General features: G+C 42.7%; 2 protein-coding genes across 2 annotated transcripts; both read left to right on the top strand.

Annotated features, from left to right (window-relative positions):
- Positions 1 to 2925: 2925 nt before the first annotated feature.
- On the top strand, positions 2926 to 8262 carry acod1 (aconitate decarboxylase 1). Its single transcript, XM_029703691.1, has 5 exons — positions 2926 to 3087; positions 3343 to 3504; positions 3933 to 4022; positions 6689 to 6888; positions 7152 to 8262. Exons 1-5 carry the CDS (start codon positions 3076 to 3078, stop codon positions 8113 to 8115), a joined length of 1428 nt encoding a protein of 475 aa, XP_029559551.1. The 5' UTR covers positions 2926 to 3075; the 3' UTR covers positions 8116 to 8262.
- A 4431-nt stretch (positions 8263 to 12693) lies between these two features.
- Positions 12694 to 17015, top strand: cln5 (CLN5 lysosomal BMP synthase). The gene is made up of 4 exons (XM_029703692.1): positions 12694 to 12864; positions 13129 to 13303; positions 15568 to 15793; positions 16337 to 17015. Exons 1-4 carry the CDS (start codon positions 12761 to 12763, stop codon positions 16822 to 16824), a joined length of 993 nt encoding a protein of 330 aa, XP_029559552.1. The 5' UTR covers positions 12694 to 12760; the 3' UTR covers positions 16825 to 17015.
- Positions 17016 to 17449: the final 434 nt, after the last annotated feature.

Raw genomic sequence — 17449 nt, forward strand, 5'->3', positions numbered from 1 at the left:
CTTTTTAGGAATGCTTGATTGTTTTCATTGCTTTACTGTGAAGTTTAGCAAAAGTAGACATGCTCATGTTATTTATGTTAGTGCAGGGTGAGCTGCACACAGTGGACATATTAGGGCACACCGCCTCAGTGCTAACAGTATAACTCTGGTTCATAGGAACAGGAATATAGATGAAATCATCAATAGCTGTAGGATCAGCAGAGGCATTCAGGGCAGTTAGAGGGGCATAAATTAGGTTACTTACATTGTGTCTTCCAACGCCCCTGGGATAATGTACATTTGCTGAAGCATTATGACAACTCAGCGACACAATGGTAGGGATTAAATGAGTTGGGCTTGGGTCATTGATAAATCATTGACGCAACGCAGCCTTATAATGCAATGAAAGGATCCAGGAACCCAAATGATAAAACTCGCTTTGTTTCCAGAAGGTAATTGTCAAAAAATGGTACACCCACAGAGCTGCATTAGTCTCGTAGCCAGTTATGCAGGGCTAAAAGTCTGCTGAAACGTTCAATGCCACGATTTAGGGAGGTCAGAGGGCCAGATATTATGGGGTGTTTGTTGGTGTCAAGCAGTCCCATTTTGTTCTTTAAAATCCATTGTCAGCTGTTCTGAGCTGCCCTTCATAATAATCCCACATTAGCTATGATAGACTCAATTTCCTGATGCAGGTTTAAAATGTTTGTGAGCAGCTTATTGAGGTCCTGTACTAGTGCTCCTGGATAGAACAACGATTTTGCTCCAGAGACTGAGACATTTCTTACCATTGAACTGTCCAATACAACGCCCGGAGAAGGGGATGGAGAAATCTGCCTATTCCTTCCCCTCACACAATTCGTGGAACCTTTCACAGGCCCATGAGAAGCAGGATAGCTAGCATACGCCGACAGCTATCTACAATCTATATGCAATATTAAAGCTGATCTACCCCCTTAAGACTTAAGACTTCTTAAGTTAAGGTTAGGTTTAAAATCAGACCGTCCAAATTGTAATTACAAGTGGGAAACATTTTGTTACCCGAGTTGCCAAGTTGTGATTTTTCGGCACTGACCTTTCACCTTTTTTGACAATTACACTTATCAATGTGGATATTGTAGCTAGTTTGACCATATGGTCAATGTTAAGCTAGCTTACTTTATTATTAGCAACGTTAGCTATCTTATCAAGCTAGTTAAAATCTTATTGGTTGAAAAATTGGTCCGACTTCAATAGCATTTGCACACAATCATGTCGGATGTACAACCTCCCGTTACACAGTTTCCCACGAGCACATGAATGCCCTATTACTCCTGAAAACCAAATGTTCATTATGTTCATTTGACTGCAGTTTAGGTATGTGGTCAGTTGTTATATTAACAAGTGTCAAATAAGTGATATGCAGGCTCTTTTATTTGTTGTTTTAGGGACCTTTTATTCATGTAGTGTACTCATATATGTTTTCCTATGACAGTGTAGAAGTTGTACCATAACCTATCCAGTAGATGGCAAGATGTAGGCCTGATAAAACCATTAAATCCAGATTCTGTGTTCTTGATATTCTGTTATCTGGATCAGAATAATCCTATCCGATTATTTTCTGAAAAACTGGTATAAAAAAAGCCAGCTCAATCTGATCCTGGATTGAAAAAAGAGCATTACAGAGTCCGGATCATTCTGAAAGTTCTGAAAAACTGGGCCCTGGGGATGAGTGAGTCATTGGTTTAGAATATCAATTGAGCGTTTCAATTACAGAAAGCTGTCCAACAGCGAACTCTGATGGTCCCAAGGTGGAAACACAGTGTTTCTCCTTTGTGGCTCATTGTCGTCCTTTCAGACAATTCATGTGAAAGCAGGGCAGCCACAGGACAGGGGTAAGAAAGAGAAAATAAGACACTGGCATCAAAAAACACATATCATGTAGCCTATATCAAGTATGTGTTATTTGATGTGGTATCTTTTTAGGCATTCCAAGGGGGAATCTGAATACACGCATGCAAGCTGTTGTGTCTAGGATTCTGCCGTGGTTTTAGTCAATGTGCTTTTAGCTCACATTGTAGCTTTGTTTCATTTCCATATCCATTAATCTGAAATGGGGAAATTCCTGGATTTACAAATTACAGAGTCCGAGTCAAAGTTCCAGTGTGTGTGGGGTCTCAAAAAAACTGAAGTTGCAAAACGCAGTCGCATGCTTGAGTTCCTCAAGTCTGTTTATTAGAATCACTGTGAACTCTGATCTTTTTCTCATGACCCTAGTAGTAGTCATGTGAAATGGCTGGAATAAAATTTATTAAAGCTTTCCTAGAATACTATAATATTAAACAATAATGCATTAGTACTTTTTTCTGCATGGATAGTCTAATCCTTGTCTTCAAATTCTCTGGTTCAGTCACTATACCCAGAGCTGAGCATTACATTCTGCCACCTCTGGTTGCTTTGCATTTCCACCCCTTTGATGGTGGGGCCAACTCCCGCTCATCTCAGGCAAAGCTCTTCTCTGTCCTGGTACCCCAATGGTGGAACAAGCTCCCCCATGACAACCATCAGACTGTCCCCATCTTCTGAAAATGTCTGACCCCCCCCTCATCTTTTCATTCTAGCACTCATTTTTCTAATAGCAGCTTTTTAAAATGCTTTTTTTTTTTTTTACTTCCAATGACTGTAATATGTGGTTGTTTTACATACCTTAGTGGAATGCACCAACTAAGTTGCTTGGATGAGAGCATATGCTAAATGATTCAAATGTAAATCCCCTGTTTGTTTGTTTTTTGGGGGAGCGAAATGACATGACAATCATAAAGAACTGTGGACAATGTACATGACAATACTCAAATATAAACACGTAGACGATACAACACATTAGGACAAGACCATAAAAGGAATGAAATGTCGTACTAGCAATCAAAAAAGACAAGTGGAAGTATAAACTGTCTTTGGTTGTCATGAAAGTTCCCACACCTCAGTAAGCATGCCTTGGTTTGGCAATTCTGGAAAGTTTGTAAACCAGCATTGAGAAAGGCCTTCTCCTATGATATAAAAGTGATCCCTGGTCATGTACACAGCCAAAAGGAGACAAGGGATAGTAGAGGTGGCACAATGCTACGCAAGGTATCCCATCATGTCAATGTTATACCAACAACTTTTAGTGTACTTTGTTTGGCACAAGATTCTGCAAGACAAAGGCATATTTGCAAAGTGCTAGTAGTTAGATAGACAAAATTGATGTTACTTCACTTGGGTTCTTTGCCTACAGTGAGAATAACTACTATTGCTATAAGGGCTCCATACTATCCCCATTGATTTCAGTTGGAATTGACTGCTGTCGGGGTAGCAATAAAACGTGAACTCCTCTGTCTCTTCCAGAGTGTCACAGAGAGTTTTGGCGCGGCCATCTCCAGCCTCAACGCAGTTCACCTGACAGATACTGTGATCCACAGGAGTAAGAGGATGATGCTGGACACGTTGGGAGTGGGGCTCTTGGGGACCAGTACAGCGGTCTTCAGCAAGGCTCTCCAGTACAGCCAGGTAAACTATATATAAGTAAACTACAGTACTGTACTTCACAACAGACAGGAAACAGGCAAGCAGCAGTGTATATGGGCACAATGGGCACGTGCCTGTAAACTTTGATATCAATCTGGGCATATACTGTACAGTATGGTCATATTTTTACACCAAAATATGTTTCTGATTGTATATACTTTTTTTTCTCAATTGTTTACATGTTTATAGTTATGCATGCCATATGCTACATACCATATATGCCATATATGCCATTGCCCCGATATCCTGAGTTAACAATGATAATGTACGAGATATTTTTTGCACAATTGTGATATTTAGACCCCAAAAAAATGAAATCTAAAATGGGGACTTATATGGTTGACTAGAGGCAGGTTTCTAATCGGTCCACCCTCAGAGTTTCTGATGCTGTTGATGGTGTATGATCCTAGTTCTTCAAATCAGTGGAGAGGAGCAGTGTGTGGGGAGGATCAGGGATGACACTGCCACCCCAGTATGCTGCCTTCGTCAATGGCATAGCGGTAAGACATCTCACATACAGTGTACACCCATATACTTATCAAGTGATTTATCTTTCAATGTTCCTCTTAATCTCATTATATTCCTATTCAAATCCCTGTCACGTCCTGACCCTAGTAAGATGTCATTTTCTGTAGTAGAGTAGGTCAGGGCGTGACGGGGTGTTTTGGGTTGTTCTATGTTTTCTATTTCTATGTTTAAGTTCTAGTTTTTCTGTTTCTATGTTGGGGTTGTTTGGGTTGATCTCCAATTGGAGGCAGCTGATCCTCATTGCCTCTGATTGGAGATCATATTTAAGTAGGGCTTTTTCTTCCTGGGTTTTGTGGGTAGTTGTTTTCTGTTTAGTGTATGTCACCTGACGGAACTGTTTTCGGTCGTTTTGTTGTTTTGTTAAAGTATATTCATTAAAAGTAAATATGAGCACGCTGCGCCTTGGTCCCCTTTATACAACCCATGTTACAGAACTACCCACCATGATTGGATCAAGCGGTGTACCCGGGCAGAAATGGACACCTGGTCACATCAGGAGTGGATTGAGAGGAGATACTGGACTTGGGGCCAGGTAATTGAGCGATATCGGAACCTACCTGGGAAGAACGAGAGGCAGCCCCAAAGTTTTTTTTGGGGGGGGGGGGGCACACGGGTAGTTTGGCTGGGCCAGGACTGGGACCTGAGCCAATTCCCCGTGCTTTTTGTGGTGAACATGTGCATGCCTCTCGCATTCTTTCTCCAGTGCGCCTCCATAGCACAGTACGTCCTGTGCCTGCTCCTCGCGCTCTCCCTCCAGCGTGCCTCCAGAATCCAGTACGTCCTGTGCCTGTTCTTCGCACTCTCCCTCCAGTGCGCATCCATAACCCAGTACGGCCGGTGCCTGCTTTGAGCACTCGGTCCTCAGTGCGTCTCCCCAGTCCGGTGAGACCGGTTCCTGCTCCACGTATAAAGCCTCCAGTGGTAATCAATGGTCCGACGCCTGTAGAGATGATCCATGGCACTAAGCATCTAGTGATGATCCATGGCCCGGAGCCTGTAGGGATATTCCATGGCCCGGAACCTGAAGAAATAATCCTTGGCAAAAAGCCTGGCGGAATTATAAATGGTCCGGAGCCTGTAGGGATAAACCATGGCACGAAGCCTGTAGGAATAATCCATGGCCCGGCACCTGTAGAGATAATCCATGGTAAGAAGCCTCCAGTGATGATCCTTGGCGCGGAACCTGTAGAGATGATCCATGGCATGGAGCCAGCAACAACGGTCACTAGTCCGGAACCTATTATGACGGCTCCTCAGTCCGGAGCCTCCAGCGACTCCAGCGGCGGTCTGCAGCCCGGAGTCTCCAGCGGCGGCCTGCAGCCCAGAGCCTCCAGCAATGATCTACAGTCTGGTTCCTTCGACAACGATCCACGGTCAGGTGGTAATAAAGCAGAAGGATCAGCGGGTGGAGCGGGGAGTACGCCCAGAACCGGAGCCGCCTCCTATGCTGAAGGTTAAGGTTATGTGGACTGCATTTGAGCCGTCATAGACTTTTGTCACCCTCCCTACCCTCCCTTTGTGTTTTGTGGTTGTTTTGTGGAGTTTTGATTATGTTGCATTCGGAGTCTGCACCTTTGGGGTGGGGGGGGGGGGTACTGTCACGTCCTGACCCTAGTAAGATGTCATTTTCTGTAGTAGAGTAGATCAGGGCGTGACAGGGGATGTTTTGGGTTGTTCTATGTTTAAGTTCTAGTTTTTCTATGTTGGGGTTGTTTGGGTTGATCTCCAATTGGAGGCTGCTGATCCTCGTTGCCTCTGATTGGAGATCATATTTAAGTAGGGGTTTTTCTTCCTGGGTTTTGTGGGTAGTTGTTTTCTGTTTAGTGTAGTTCACCTGACGGAACTGTTGTCGGTCGTTTTGTTGTTTTGTATAAAAGTATATTCATTAAAAGTAAATATGAGCACTATACACGCTGCGCCTTGGTCCCCTTTATACGACCCACGTTACAATCCCTCCCTTTGTCCTTATTTTTCTCTGTGGTAAATGTAACCTGTTTTTGAAAAACAATTCAAATGCTGAGATTATGTTGACATTTTAATTGAGATTTGATTGACGCATTATACTCTGAAATGTTACTATTTATAAGATGTTAATATTAATAAGAGAATGCATTTTATTCCGTTTTTCACAATTCCCCCTGTATGTTTCACTTGTTGTTAGTGACCTAATACTTGGGTCGGTTACTTTCTAAATGTAATCCGTTTACAGAACCTGCCAAAAATTGTGATCAGTAACGTAACTTCTGGATTACGTAACGCAATCTGATTATTTTCAGTTACCTTGGAATACTTTCCCCTTAAGAGGCATTAGAAGAAGACAAAAAGGATCAGTCAAACGCGCTTGGTGTGTCATAGTGGTCTCTGCCTTGTAATCCAAGAAGTAATCATCTAGTTTCTCCAAAGTATCTGTAATCCTGAACTGGGTTGTGTTCAATAGAGCAAACTGTGGTAGCACATTTTGTATGGCCAAATTTGAACATTTTGTTCACTTCTGGAGCCTGTTCAGGAGGGTGCAATGTCACAGAACATTCAGACAGAAATGCATTTAGTATCAGATATGCGTGTCTGTCATGTAGAATAGGTAATCGTATCAGCTCTATTCTATCTGTTTCACCTCTCTGAATGTACCTCGCCTCAGGTGCACTCTATGGACTTTGATGATACGTGGCACCCTGCAACCCACCCCTCTGGGGCGGTGCTCCCTGCCCTCCTGGCCCTGTCAGAGACCCTGCCCACCCAGCCATCTGGCCTGGACCTGCTGCTGGCATTCAACGCAGGCATCGAGGTGCAGGGGCGACTCATGAGGTTCTCCAAGGAGGCCCACAATATACCTAGAAGGTATAATTGAGAATGCCAATAAATGTGTGGATTTGCATGCATGTTGGCAGTTTGTTTTGTACTGCCAATATAATTACTGTATATTTGTAGTCACAAGTGCTTATTCAAATCATATTTGTGAGTAGAGATATACAGTACATGCATTGTACAGGATGTATTTTACACACATTAGCTATTGCACTCAAATCTAAAATACCACATTTCTGGTGAGCTTCTAATCCCAATCTTCTCCCAATCCTAATCTTTTGATTCTTCTCTCCCAGGTTCCACCCTCCTGCTGTTGTGGGAGTGATGGGCAGTGCAGCAGCTTCAGCTAAGCTCCTAGCCCTCTCCCCAGCCCAGTGTGTCCACTCTCTGGCTATCGCTGCCTCCTCCGCGGGGGCCCCCATGGCCAATGCAGCTACCCAGACCAAACCCCTCCACACTGGCAATGCCGCCCGCAGAGGCCTGGAGGCCGCCAAGCTCGCCCTGCTGGGGCTGGAGGGAAGTCAGGCCATCCTGGATCTCGAGTCCGGCTTCGGGGTCTTCTACTCAGACTATAGTCCCTCGGAGCTCCCTGGGACTAATGTTGGTTGTGGTGGTGGGTTTCGATGGGTTTTGGAAGAGCAGGATGTGGCCATCAAGCGCTTCCCGGCCCACCTGGGAATGCACTGGGTGGTGGATGCCGCCTTGGCGGCTCGGGCTAAGCTTGGAGCCTCCGGAGAACCTGACCTCTGTAAGGTCCAGAAGGTGGTGCTCCGAGTGCCTCCCTCCAGGTACATTGACTGCCCCTTCCCAGCCATGGAGCACCAGGCCAGGCATTCATTTCAGTTCAATGCCTGCTCAGCCCTACTGGACAACCAGGTGTCCGTGAACTCCTTCAGCGGGCCTCAGATAGACAGGCCAGCCTTGAGGGAACTCCTGGCCAAGGTCAGAGTTGAGAACCCCCAAGACAACCACCCCAGCTTCGACAAGATGTACTGCGAGGTGACAGTAGAGATGGAGCATGGGGAGAGTGTCACAGCCAGGTGTAATACCTTCTACGGCCACTGGAGGAAACCATTGAGTCAGGAGGACTTAGTTGGGAAATTCGAGGCGAACGCCTCCACTGTGCTTAGCCAAGAAGCTGTGGAGAGGGTTGTGGACGTTATAGGGAATATAGAGAAGTGCCCGGACTGTACGGTGCTGAGATCATATCTGCAGATGAGCAGGCCGACAACCCATCTCTTCAGAGAACACCATGGCTAACCAAAATCCCAGCACTCTCTCAGACCCCATTTGCATTATCCCTCGTCGAACAGCCGTGACAGGATTACATTCCGAACACAGGCCTTGAATTTTTTGCAATTACACCTGGTATTAAAATGCATGCACACTGGCTGCATTGTGTCTGCATTGTGTTCAGATCTCACTTTTTCCTCCCATTTATGCAACTTAGTTCGTAGTCACAATTCAAGTAGTAGGCCTGAATGAAATATAGCCAAAACATCACATGGTATTGTGGTGCTTTCATAGTTTTTTCAGAGGCCCATTTTATAATGCTTGGCATGACTGTATTTGTACAGCAGACCATCGGATACAGTATATTCAAATTTTGTTGCGTTACAAAGTAGGATATAATTGTCCTTTCTTTGTCACTGATCTACACAAAATAACTCAATGTCAAAGTGAAAAGAAAATTGTATACATTTGTACAAATTAATCAAATAAATCATAAAAATGTCTTTGTCATGGAAAGCCTAAATAAATTCAGTAGCTATAATTTGCTTAACAAATCAAATAACAACTGCAATGCAGTGCTTGACTTGGGCAGGAGCTCACTGGAGCTGAGTTACAGCACCTCAAATTTTCTACTGCTGGAGCTCCTGTTCCTCTTATAGAATATTAGCACAAAAGTATTGTGGAGCTTTTATTTTAAAGGATTTTCTTTTGTAATTAATACAAAACAAAAGCACACAAAAAAACAAAAAAAACAGACATATGAAATTAAGTATTACTTAAGCAAGAAATGGGACAAGATTAGAGCAACAATGACAGTTACAACAACAATAAGCGTTATGGGTCAGTGTTCGCAGTCAGTCTCTGTCCAGACAGTCCAGAAACGGACTCCAAATCTTGAGAAATCTGCTGGAGGAGTTAGTCCTGAAAAAACACATATTTTCTAGTTAATGGTGTTAGTCATTTATGCTAGCTATCTACAGAAGCAAGGGGGAGTGGGTGACTTCCATTCTGTGAGGATAATATTTTTTGCAGCCACCATTCCAAACATCAGAGTCTGTTGTTCCTCATAGGTTGATCTTAGAACAGACTATGAGCAGCCAAAGAGAGCTGCATCAGGTTCAATGGCCCTCTCATATACCTTTGAATACCAATCAAAGATGTTCTTCCAAAAATGATTAAGTAGGGGGCAGAACCAAAAAGGATGAGTTAAATAACCTTATGAGGCTTTACATTCGTTGCACAGTAGGGAGACCTGGGGGTAAATTCTATGTAATTTGGTTTTGGAGTAATGAAGTCTATGCATGACTTTGTATAGCATCAATTGATATCTGGCATTGATGGAACAGGAGTAAATTCTAGACAGGGCTTCTCCCCATAGAACATCTGAGATCTCAATAGACAGGACTTCTCCCCATAGATCATCTGAGATCTCAATATTTAACTCTTTACCCCAGGTCTCTTTGAGAACAAGAGTGAATTCTAGCTGGGGCTTCTCCCCATAGAACATCTGAGATCTCAATAGACAGGGCTTCTTCCCATAGATCATCTGAGATCTCAATAGACAGGACTTCTCCCCATAGATCATCTGAGATCTCAATATTTAACTCTTTACCCCAGGTCTCTTTGAGAACAGGAGTGAATTCTAGCCGGGGCTTCTCCCCATAGAACATCTGAGATCTCAATAGACAGGACTTCTCCCCATAGATCATCTGAGATCTCAATATCTGTGTAGTTGGAGAAAAAGGAGACAAACTGTGAGATAAAGTGCTTTGAGTTGGAAGGGCACTGTAGCAATTCATAAAAACGAATGTTGTACATGGATGGTGTCAACATTTTACATTTTCCCTTATATATAGTGTCTGACTTGTAGATAACGGAAAAAAATGTGAATGGGAGAGTTTGAATTTATTATTTAATTGGATGAATGATTTTAATTGTCTAATCTATGTATAAGTCTTCAGTTGTGGCCAGTCCCTTCTTCCTAAATTCAACAAACACCTTATCAGACCGAGATGGAACAAAATAATGATTAAAGCATATCGGTTTGGTCAGCATGTTAGGCATAATATTTAGCTAATAAATTATTTGGTTGATATGCATAAGCTTCTAACTTGAAGGCTACACATCTACTGTTCTCTTGCAAAATTACGCACCTGGCCCTCTGCGGCCTCCCAGCCATTCCTCTTAGCTCTCTAGGAGGCCCAAAGCTAGACACTTATTTCGTTTTTATACTAATATCCAACAGCCTATTTGAGGAGAGATGCTTGCTCTTGTTTGTTGAATGTAGGCCTAAAATACAGCAGCCAAAAGAACTGGCAAGGAGTTTGAAAGGACAGAGAGCGAGCGTGCAATGGTGTCATCATATTGGCTGATGATGATAGCAAAATAAAAAAAACTAGGCTATAGATCATGTACGCTCTGATTAAGAAACAGCAATAGGACTACAATGTAACAACATTGCTAAATATATTTCAAAAGCACTGGTCCTCTTACATTTTCATTCCATGTTGCAATATTTAATGGAATATCTAATACAGTCTGCTCTGCCCTTACTCTCTTTCATTTTACATTCAACAGGTGGAACACTGAGACAGTTTGAATAATGTGGGAATATTTTTAAGTGGAGTGTTGTAGAGGAAATTAATATTCATTACATACTATGTTTAATTAGACATACTATGCTGTTTTTTACTTAAAAATTGTCCATTGTTAAAAGCAAGTATTTATTTACTGACACAAACGGATCTTGTGTGACTTAGTCATAAATCTGAGCGTACAGATTTATGAGCCACTTGGGTGCGACCGCAGTATGTGACCTTCTGTGTTTACAATCGGCAGGAATTTAGCTATGTGTGAATTGCCGGGAGGAACAGAGAATGGCGATATCAGCTATCTTGATCTGCACAGCTAAATTACTTTTTACAACTCTGTTTCCCGGCCCTGATTCTGCACATCTGCTAACTGTCACATAGATAAGAGGATTTACTTTCTATGAAAGGAAAGAGACAACTGTGTTCGTTGGGCTTTTCAACTCGGAACTATATGAGTGATTGTTGAAATTGTTCAATTTCTGAAAATCTTATAATGAAGTTGTTGTTTGAAAGAATCTGCAGTCTCTCTTCCTATAGAATTTATACCACAGTGGATAGGCTGAACTGATTGCATTTACACTGAACTAAGATAGGAATAAAATTCAAGCTAGTCCACCTAGGTGTTCAGGTCAATCTGCTTACATTCCGAACTCAATGCGCATTGTGCGCATTTAGACCTGAGATTAACATGTGTTTCTTGTTATGCGAATACAAATGTGCATACAGTTCACAATTTTAATGCAAGGAAAAACACTATTTGATCAAGTCTCTTTCACTATTTGACCTATAAGTCATTTCCACTATTAAAAGCAGTAGGAAATATTCCTACTTTGAGAGAACTTCTCATAACTATAGACATCTACAATACAGCTTCACTTACTGCCACACAACACAAAAGAGAGGCTATGGCCATGTTTGAAAATTAACTCTCATTCCTTCCTTATTAAGGTCATCACTGATCTGACATGACTTGTTTCTGAAAGCAAACTTTCCCCTATCCAGACATGTTACATCAGCAATTATGAACACAAGGAAGGGCAGAGATTTACAATCAAGCCTCAATTTTGATGCTGCAGTGTCTGAATCAGGCGAGTTTGAGCACATCCTGCTGTACCATGGCTCCGATGCATTGAAGATCTCCTGGAGCAGGGCCTTGCACATGAAGGTGCAGGTGGTGACAAGTTTATTCTTCTTGTCCACATGGGTCTATGGAGTGATTTCAGTGCCAACAGATATTGTATTTATTTACCGCTTTTTTCTCCCCAATTTCGTGGTATCCAGTTGGTAGTAGTTACAGTCTTGTCTCATCGCTGCAACTCCCACACGGACTTGGAAGAGGCGAAGGTCGAGAGCCATGCGTCCTCCGAAACACGACCCAACCAAGCCACACTGCTTCTTGACACAATGCCCATCCAACCCGGAAGCCAGCCGCACCAATGTGTCGGAGGAAACGCTGTACACCTGGTGACCTGGTCAGCGTGCACTGTGCCTGGCCCGCCACAGGAGTCGCTAGTGCGCGATGAGACAAGGATATCCCTGCCGGCCAAACCCTCCCTAACCCGGACGACGCTGGGCCAATTGTGCGCCGCCCCATGGGCCTCCCGGTTGCGGCCGGCTGCGACAGAGCCTGGTAGAAATTGTATTTTAATTTTATAATTTTGAATACGTGTTAGGACATTGAATTTGAATTCAATATTTTTTTATTTGTAATGCACAAATTGAATCATCATTATGATTTGAAACTGAATTGAATGAATATTGCATTCAGTTTTCAAATTACATTTAAATTTAATTCAATATTACATTTAAATAGATTTAAATCTAAATAGATTTAAATAGTGGAGTAGGGTTGTGGGGTTTTAGTGAGTGTAGGGTTAGATGGTAGGGTATTTGTTAATTAATAAATGTTGCATTATATTTTTTTCAAGCAAAGTATACTCCAGTCTAGTAGGTGGCGGTAATGCAACATTTATTGAATGCCAAACGCCGATAAACCTCATCGAAGAGACAAAGGAGACAGCAACACGGAAGTACGTGGGAAACGTCTGCTTGTCTTCTGTGGTTAAAAGAAGTGTCTTGAGATGAGGCCAACGGTGGTTTTAACGTGTTCAGTCCTATTTTACTATCTGGAGATTGTACATTCCCGAGGTGTCCATGGAAAGCAAGAATGGCCGATTCCTTACAGGTAGTTATGGCAAATGTTCAATTCTAAGAGGTTAAATTAAAAGTAAGACAGCTGCTGCCATCCATGTTTAGCCAAAGTTGAGCTGTCTTCGACAACATGTCATGTGATACCTGTCTAGCGAAGATTTTTTATATTTTTTTCAAGCCCTGTCAGTGTAGGGAGATAAATGGTTAGTAATAATAATCTTTGGTGTAGACCTATATTTTCTAACCACTAACTAGCTACCAAACCAACCCTCTAACAAACTGTAATTGACATTGACAGGCGATTTGATTGTCGTCCCGCTGCGGACTCGTACTGTGAAGCCATGTTCCCCTTCTGCCCCACCGGCGACAGGGATGGCCGGATCCCCTACATGAATAACTGGGATGTCATCTCGGTATTTCGGATGCAAGCTCCAGTGTGGGAGTTTAAATATGGATCATTGCTGGGGAAAATGGTAAGTAGTATGTTTCGTTTTTTGGGGGAAGTTGCACAGCTGTCATACTGTGTGTGTGTGTGACTCACACCAGAGACACACCAGGGTTTCTGTTGGCTGGTAATAGCTGCTTTTAAAAAAATATATATATAAATAAAATTGGTATTGTCCGATTTTGTTCGGGTCAATAAAAGAACGCGAAATAATGCGTTTTAGCCTATTCAATGATGCATACCAGTTGATGGCAATACACTTAACAAAAATATAAACTCAACATGTAAAGTGCTGGTCCCATGAGTTGAAATAAAAGATCACAGAAGTGTTCCATGTGCACAACAAGCTTATTTCTCTCATTTTGTGCACAAATGTATTTGCATCCCTGTTAGTGAGCATTTCTCCTTAGCCAAGATAATCCACCCACCTGACAGGTGTGGCATATCAATAAGCTGATTAAACAGCATGATCATTACACAGGTGCACCTTGTGCTGGAGACAATAAAAGGCCACTCTAAAATGTCTAGTCTTGTCACACAACACAATGCCACAGATGTATAAAGTTTGAGGGAGCGTTCATTTGGCATGTTGACTTCAGGAATGTCCACCAGCGCTGTTGCCAGAGAATTTAATGTTCATTTCTCTACCATAAGCCGTCTCCGTCATTTTAGAGAATTTGGCAGTCCAACCGGCCTCACAACCGCAGACAACGTGTAACCATGCCAGCTCAGGACCTCAATGTCCGACTTCTTCACCTGACCAATAGAATAAGTAAACTTTTCTACTATGAGGGATAGTAGATTGACATAGGCGGCGTGTCCATAAGGCTAGGGGAAGCTTTCCCTAAGTAAATTCCGAAAATTATAGCCTACTCCTGTCTATACAGAAATAAATGAAACCATTCAAAATAGGCTACTATTTTGAGGATTGATCATTAGCTTTCCCTAGCCTTAATTTTTTTTTTTTTTTTTATAATTGTGGATTTTTTTAAATCGCATTGCCTACAGTTGGAAGGGAAGGCATTAATTGTGCATGGGCGGCAAATACAAGTTGTTGAGTTGCAACTGTCAGTGAAAAGTAGAGGCCAAGCCAGGCATATTGCAATATCTAATTTCTAGCGCAGGAAAACATACAGTAGTTTGGAAAGCAAATGGCTATTACTGTAACGAGAAGACAATGAAAATACTCATGTCATGTTGTTATAAAAATGCAACTTAATTGAGCGAACAGTAGGCCTATAGCCCATCTTATTGGCACCAGCGGAGAGCATTGGCCATAACCCCGGTGACTGCGTATATGCACTTCATCATTGTTGTGTCAGTGCCATTTTAAGTTAGTTTTTGGACAATCATTTTCTTCTCCAGTTTAGTTGGATGTCATTCTATTTGTGTAGGCCTATTATATGGACAATGTCGTTTTTTTAAGGTCTTTTTGTCAGAGTAGGCTACCCTGTAATTTGTCGTATTAAAAAAATATTCTGCAAATGTCTCCAGTCATATAAAGTGTAGTAGAATTGTGTGTGTATATAATGGGTTTTTCCTGTGCTCAGCCACCCACGCCTCTTTTTTGCAAACAGTGAGTTATTGTCTAAATTGTGACTATCCAATCTACTCATCACATTACAAATAGTAGGCTATCTTGCATAACTCTGCAGATGCATGGAATGCTTTATTATAAATGTGCATGTTTGTTGAAAATTTGCTTCCACAAACTTGAAACTCACACACTGACTATGCATAGGCTAGTGATTTTGCTTTTCATTACTCATCTTGTTGGCTGACTTGATGTTCTGTTAAGATTATTTGACCTTTATTTAATAACTAGGCAAGTCAGTTAGGAACAAATTCTTATTTTCAATGACAGCCTACCGGGGAACAGTGGGTTAACTGCCTTGTTCAGGGGCAGAAAGACAGATTTTTACCTTGTCAGCTCGGGGATTTGATCTTGCAACCTTTCGGTTACTAGTCCAACGCCCTAACCACTAGGCTACCTGCCGCCCCAATTACCATCATCTAAATGTGATTTCTGTCATTCTGGGCATCGTTGGGTGGACGCCCTAATCAGGTTACACACCCAATGCATGTGGGTCCAGTAAATTTCTCATGTCTGGTAAATTGAAATGTCTGCCACTACATTTTGTATAACAGAAACCCAAATGTGCACACACACACACACACACACACACACACACACACACACACACACACACACACACACACACACACACACACACACACAGATCTCTGGTGCATTACAAATCTCTGTAACTGATTTGATTCTCTCACTCCTAGCATATCATGCATGATGCCATTGGGTTCAGCAGTGCTGAAACGGGGAGAAACTACACCATGGAGTGGTATGAACTCTTCCAGCTGGGCAACTGCACCTTCCCTCACCTGAGACGTGAGACTAACAACCCCTTCTGGTGCAACCAGGGAGCTGCATGCTTCTTTGAGGGGATTGATGACATCCACTGGTCTGAGAATGGCACCTTGGAGAAAGTGGGAGAGATCTCAGGTAACAAGACTGAGTAGGCCAAGGGCAATGTGAAATCTGGTAGTATTGTCTTTTAGATCTTTTGGCAGCCTGGTTGATCCATTAGGATCGGCAGGTAGCCTAGTGATTTAAAGAGCGGCTAGTAGCCTAACGGTTAAGAGCGTTGGACTTGTAACCGAAAGGTCGCTGGTTCTAATCAGGTTCTAACTAGGTGAAAAATCTATCGATGTGCCCTGAGATTAACCCTAATTGCTATGTGAGTGTCTGCTAAATGTAAAAATGAGGACGTGGAGAGTGATGCACTTAACTTTGTTTAATAACTAGGCCCATCATCACTACTATGCTCTGCTGAAGACCAGACTTTAACATTAAAGTCAACAAATAACTAATCAATGGGGTTGGAATGTTAGGTGTAACCATCACCATATTGATTCCTTTAGATCTGCAATCACTGAAGGCATAGGGTGTGAATGCAGCATGAATTACTTATTGTGCATGTTAGAGTTTTGCAAACCCAAACTCCCCTCTGGTATGATAAATAACGATTACTGTCTCTCCTTCTAGGTGGCCAGTTCAACGAGATGGCCTTGTGGGTCCAGGACGACAACCAGACTGGGATTTATTATGAGACGTGGACGGTCCGCTCAGACCCCGGCCCCAACGCCACCGTGTGGTTTGACTCCTACGACTGCTCCCAGTTCGTCCATCGCACCTACAGGTATCTTGCTCAACAGCGAGCCAAGCTGTCCAGCCGATTCCAGACCAACTACACTAAGATCTACCTGTACAGTGGGGAGCCGACCTACTTGGGGGACGATGATTCTATCTTCAGGGAGCCTTCTGCGAAGACCCTGGCCGAAGACATCCGCAAGTTCTATCACCCTTTCCGACCACACCAGTCGTACATGGACTTTGTCCTCAGTCTCGCGGAGGCTTATCAGAAGGTGGTAGAGGAGAAGAGCTTCTACTTGTACTATAACTTTGAATATTGGCACTTACCCATGAAATCTCCATATGTGCAGATCACGTATGAGGAAGTGCCTTTGCCGTAAGGCCACAATTTGTAATTGGTTTTTCAGCCAAACTTCAGCCGAGCCACTTCTTTGCAATAAAGCTGAGGGATGGGGCTGGAACATTTTTGACCACTCAAAGTCAGATGGAGCTATGGATCGAAGGACTATCGTTAATTGAACTTGCCATTCATTGAACCGCAATATTAAACTTTGTCACGTGCCGAATACAACTGTAGACCTTACTGTGAAATGCGTACTTACAAGCCCTTAATAACCAACAGTGCAGTTCAAGAAAGAGTTAAGAAAATATTCCCCAAATAAACTAAAGTAAAAAGTAACACAAAATAACGAGGCTATCTACAGGGGGTACTGAGTCGAGGTAATTTGTACATTGAGGTATGGGTGAAGTGACTATGCATAGATATTAAACAGCGAGTAGCAGTAGTGTACAAAACAAATGGAGGGGGGGGGGGGGGTCAATGTAAATAGTCTGGTAGCCAAATGTTTAATTGTTCAGCAGTCTTATGGCTTGGGGGTAGAAGATGTTAAAGAGCCTTTTGGTCCTAGACTTGGCGCTCCGGTACCACTTGCCGTGCGGTAGCAGAGAAAACAGTCTATGACTTGAGTGACTGGAGTCTGACAATTTGTGGTGCTTTCCTCTGAC

This window comes from Salmo trutta, chromosome 20 (assembly GCF_901001165.1).
Source record: "Salmo trutta chromosome 20, fSalTru1.1, whole genome shotgun sequence".
In the NCBI taxonomy this organism is placed as follows: domain Eukaryota; kingdom Metazoa; phylum Chordata; class Actinopteri; order Salmoniformes; family Salmonidae; genus Salmo; species Salmo trutta.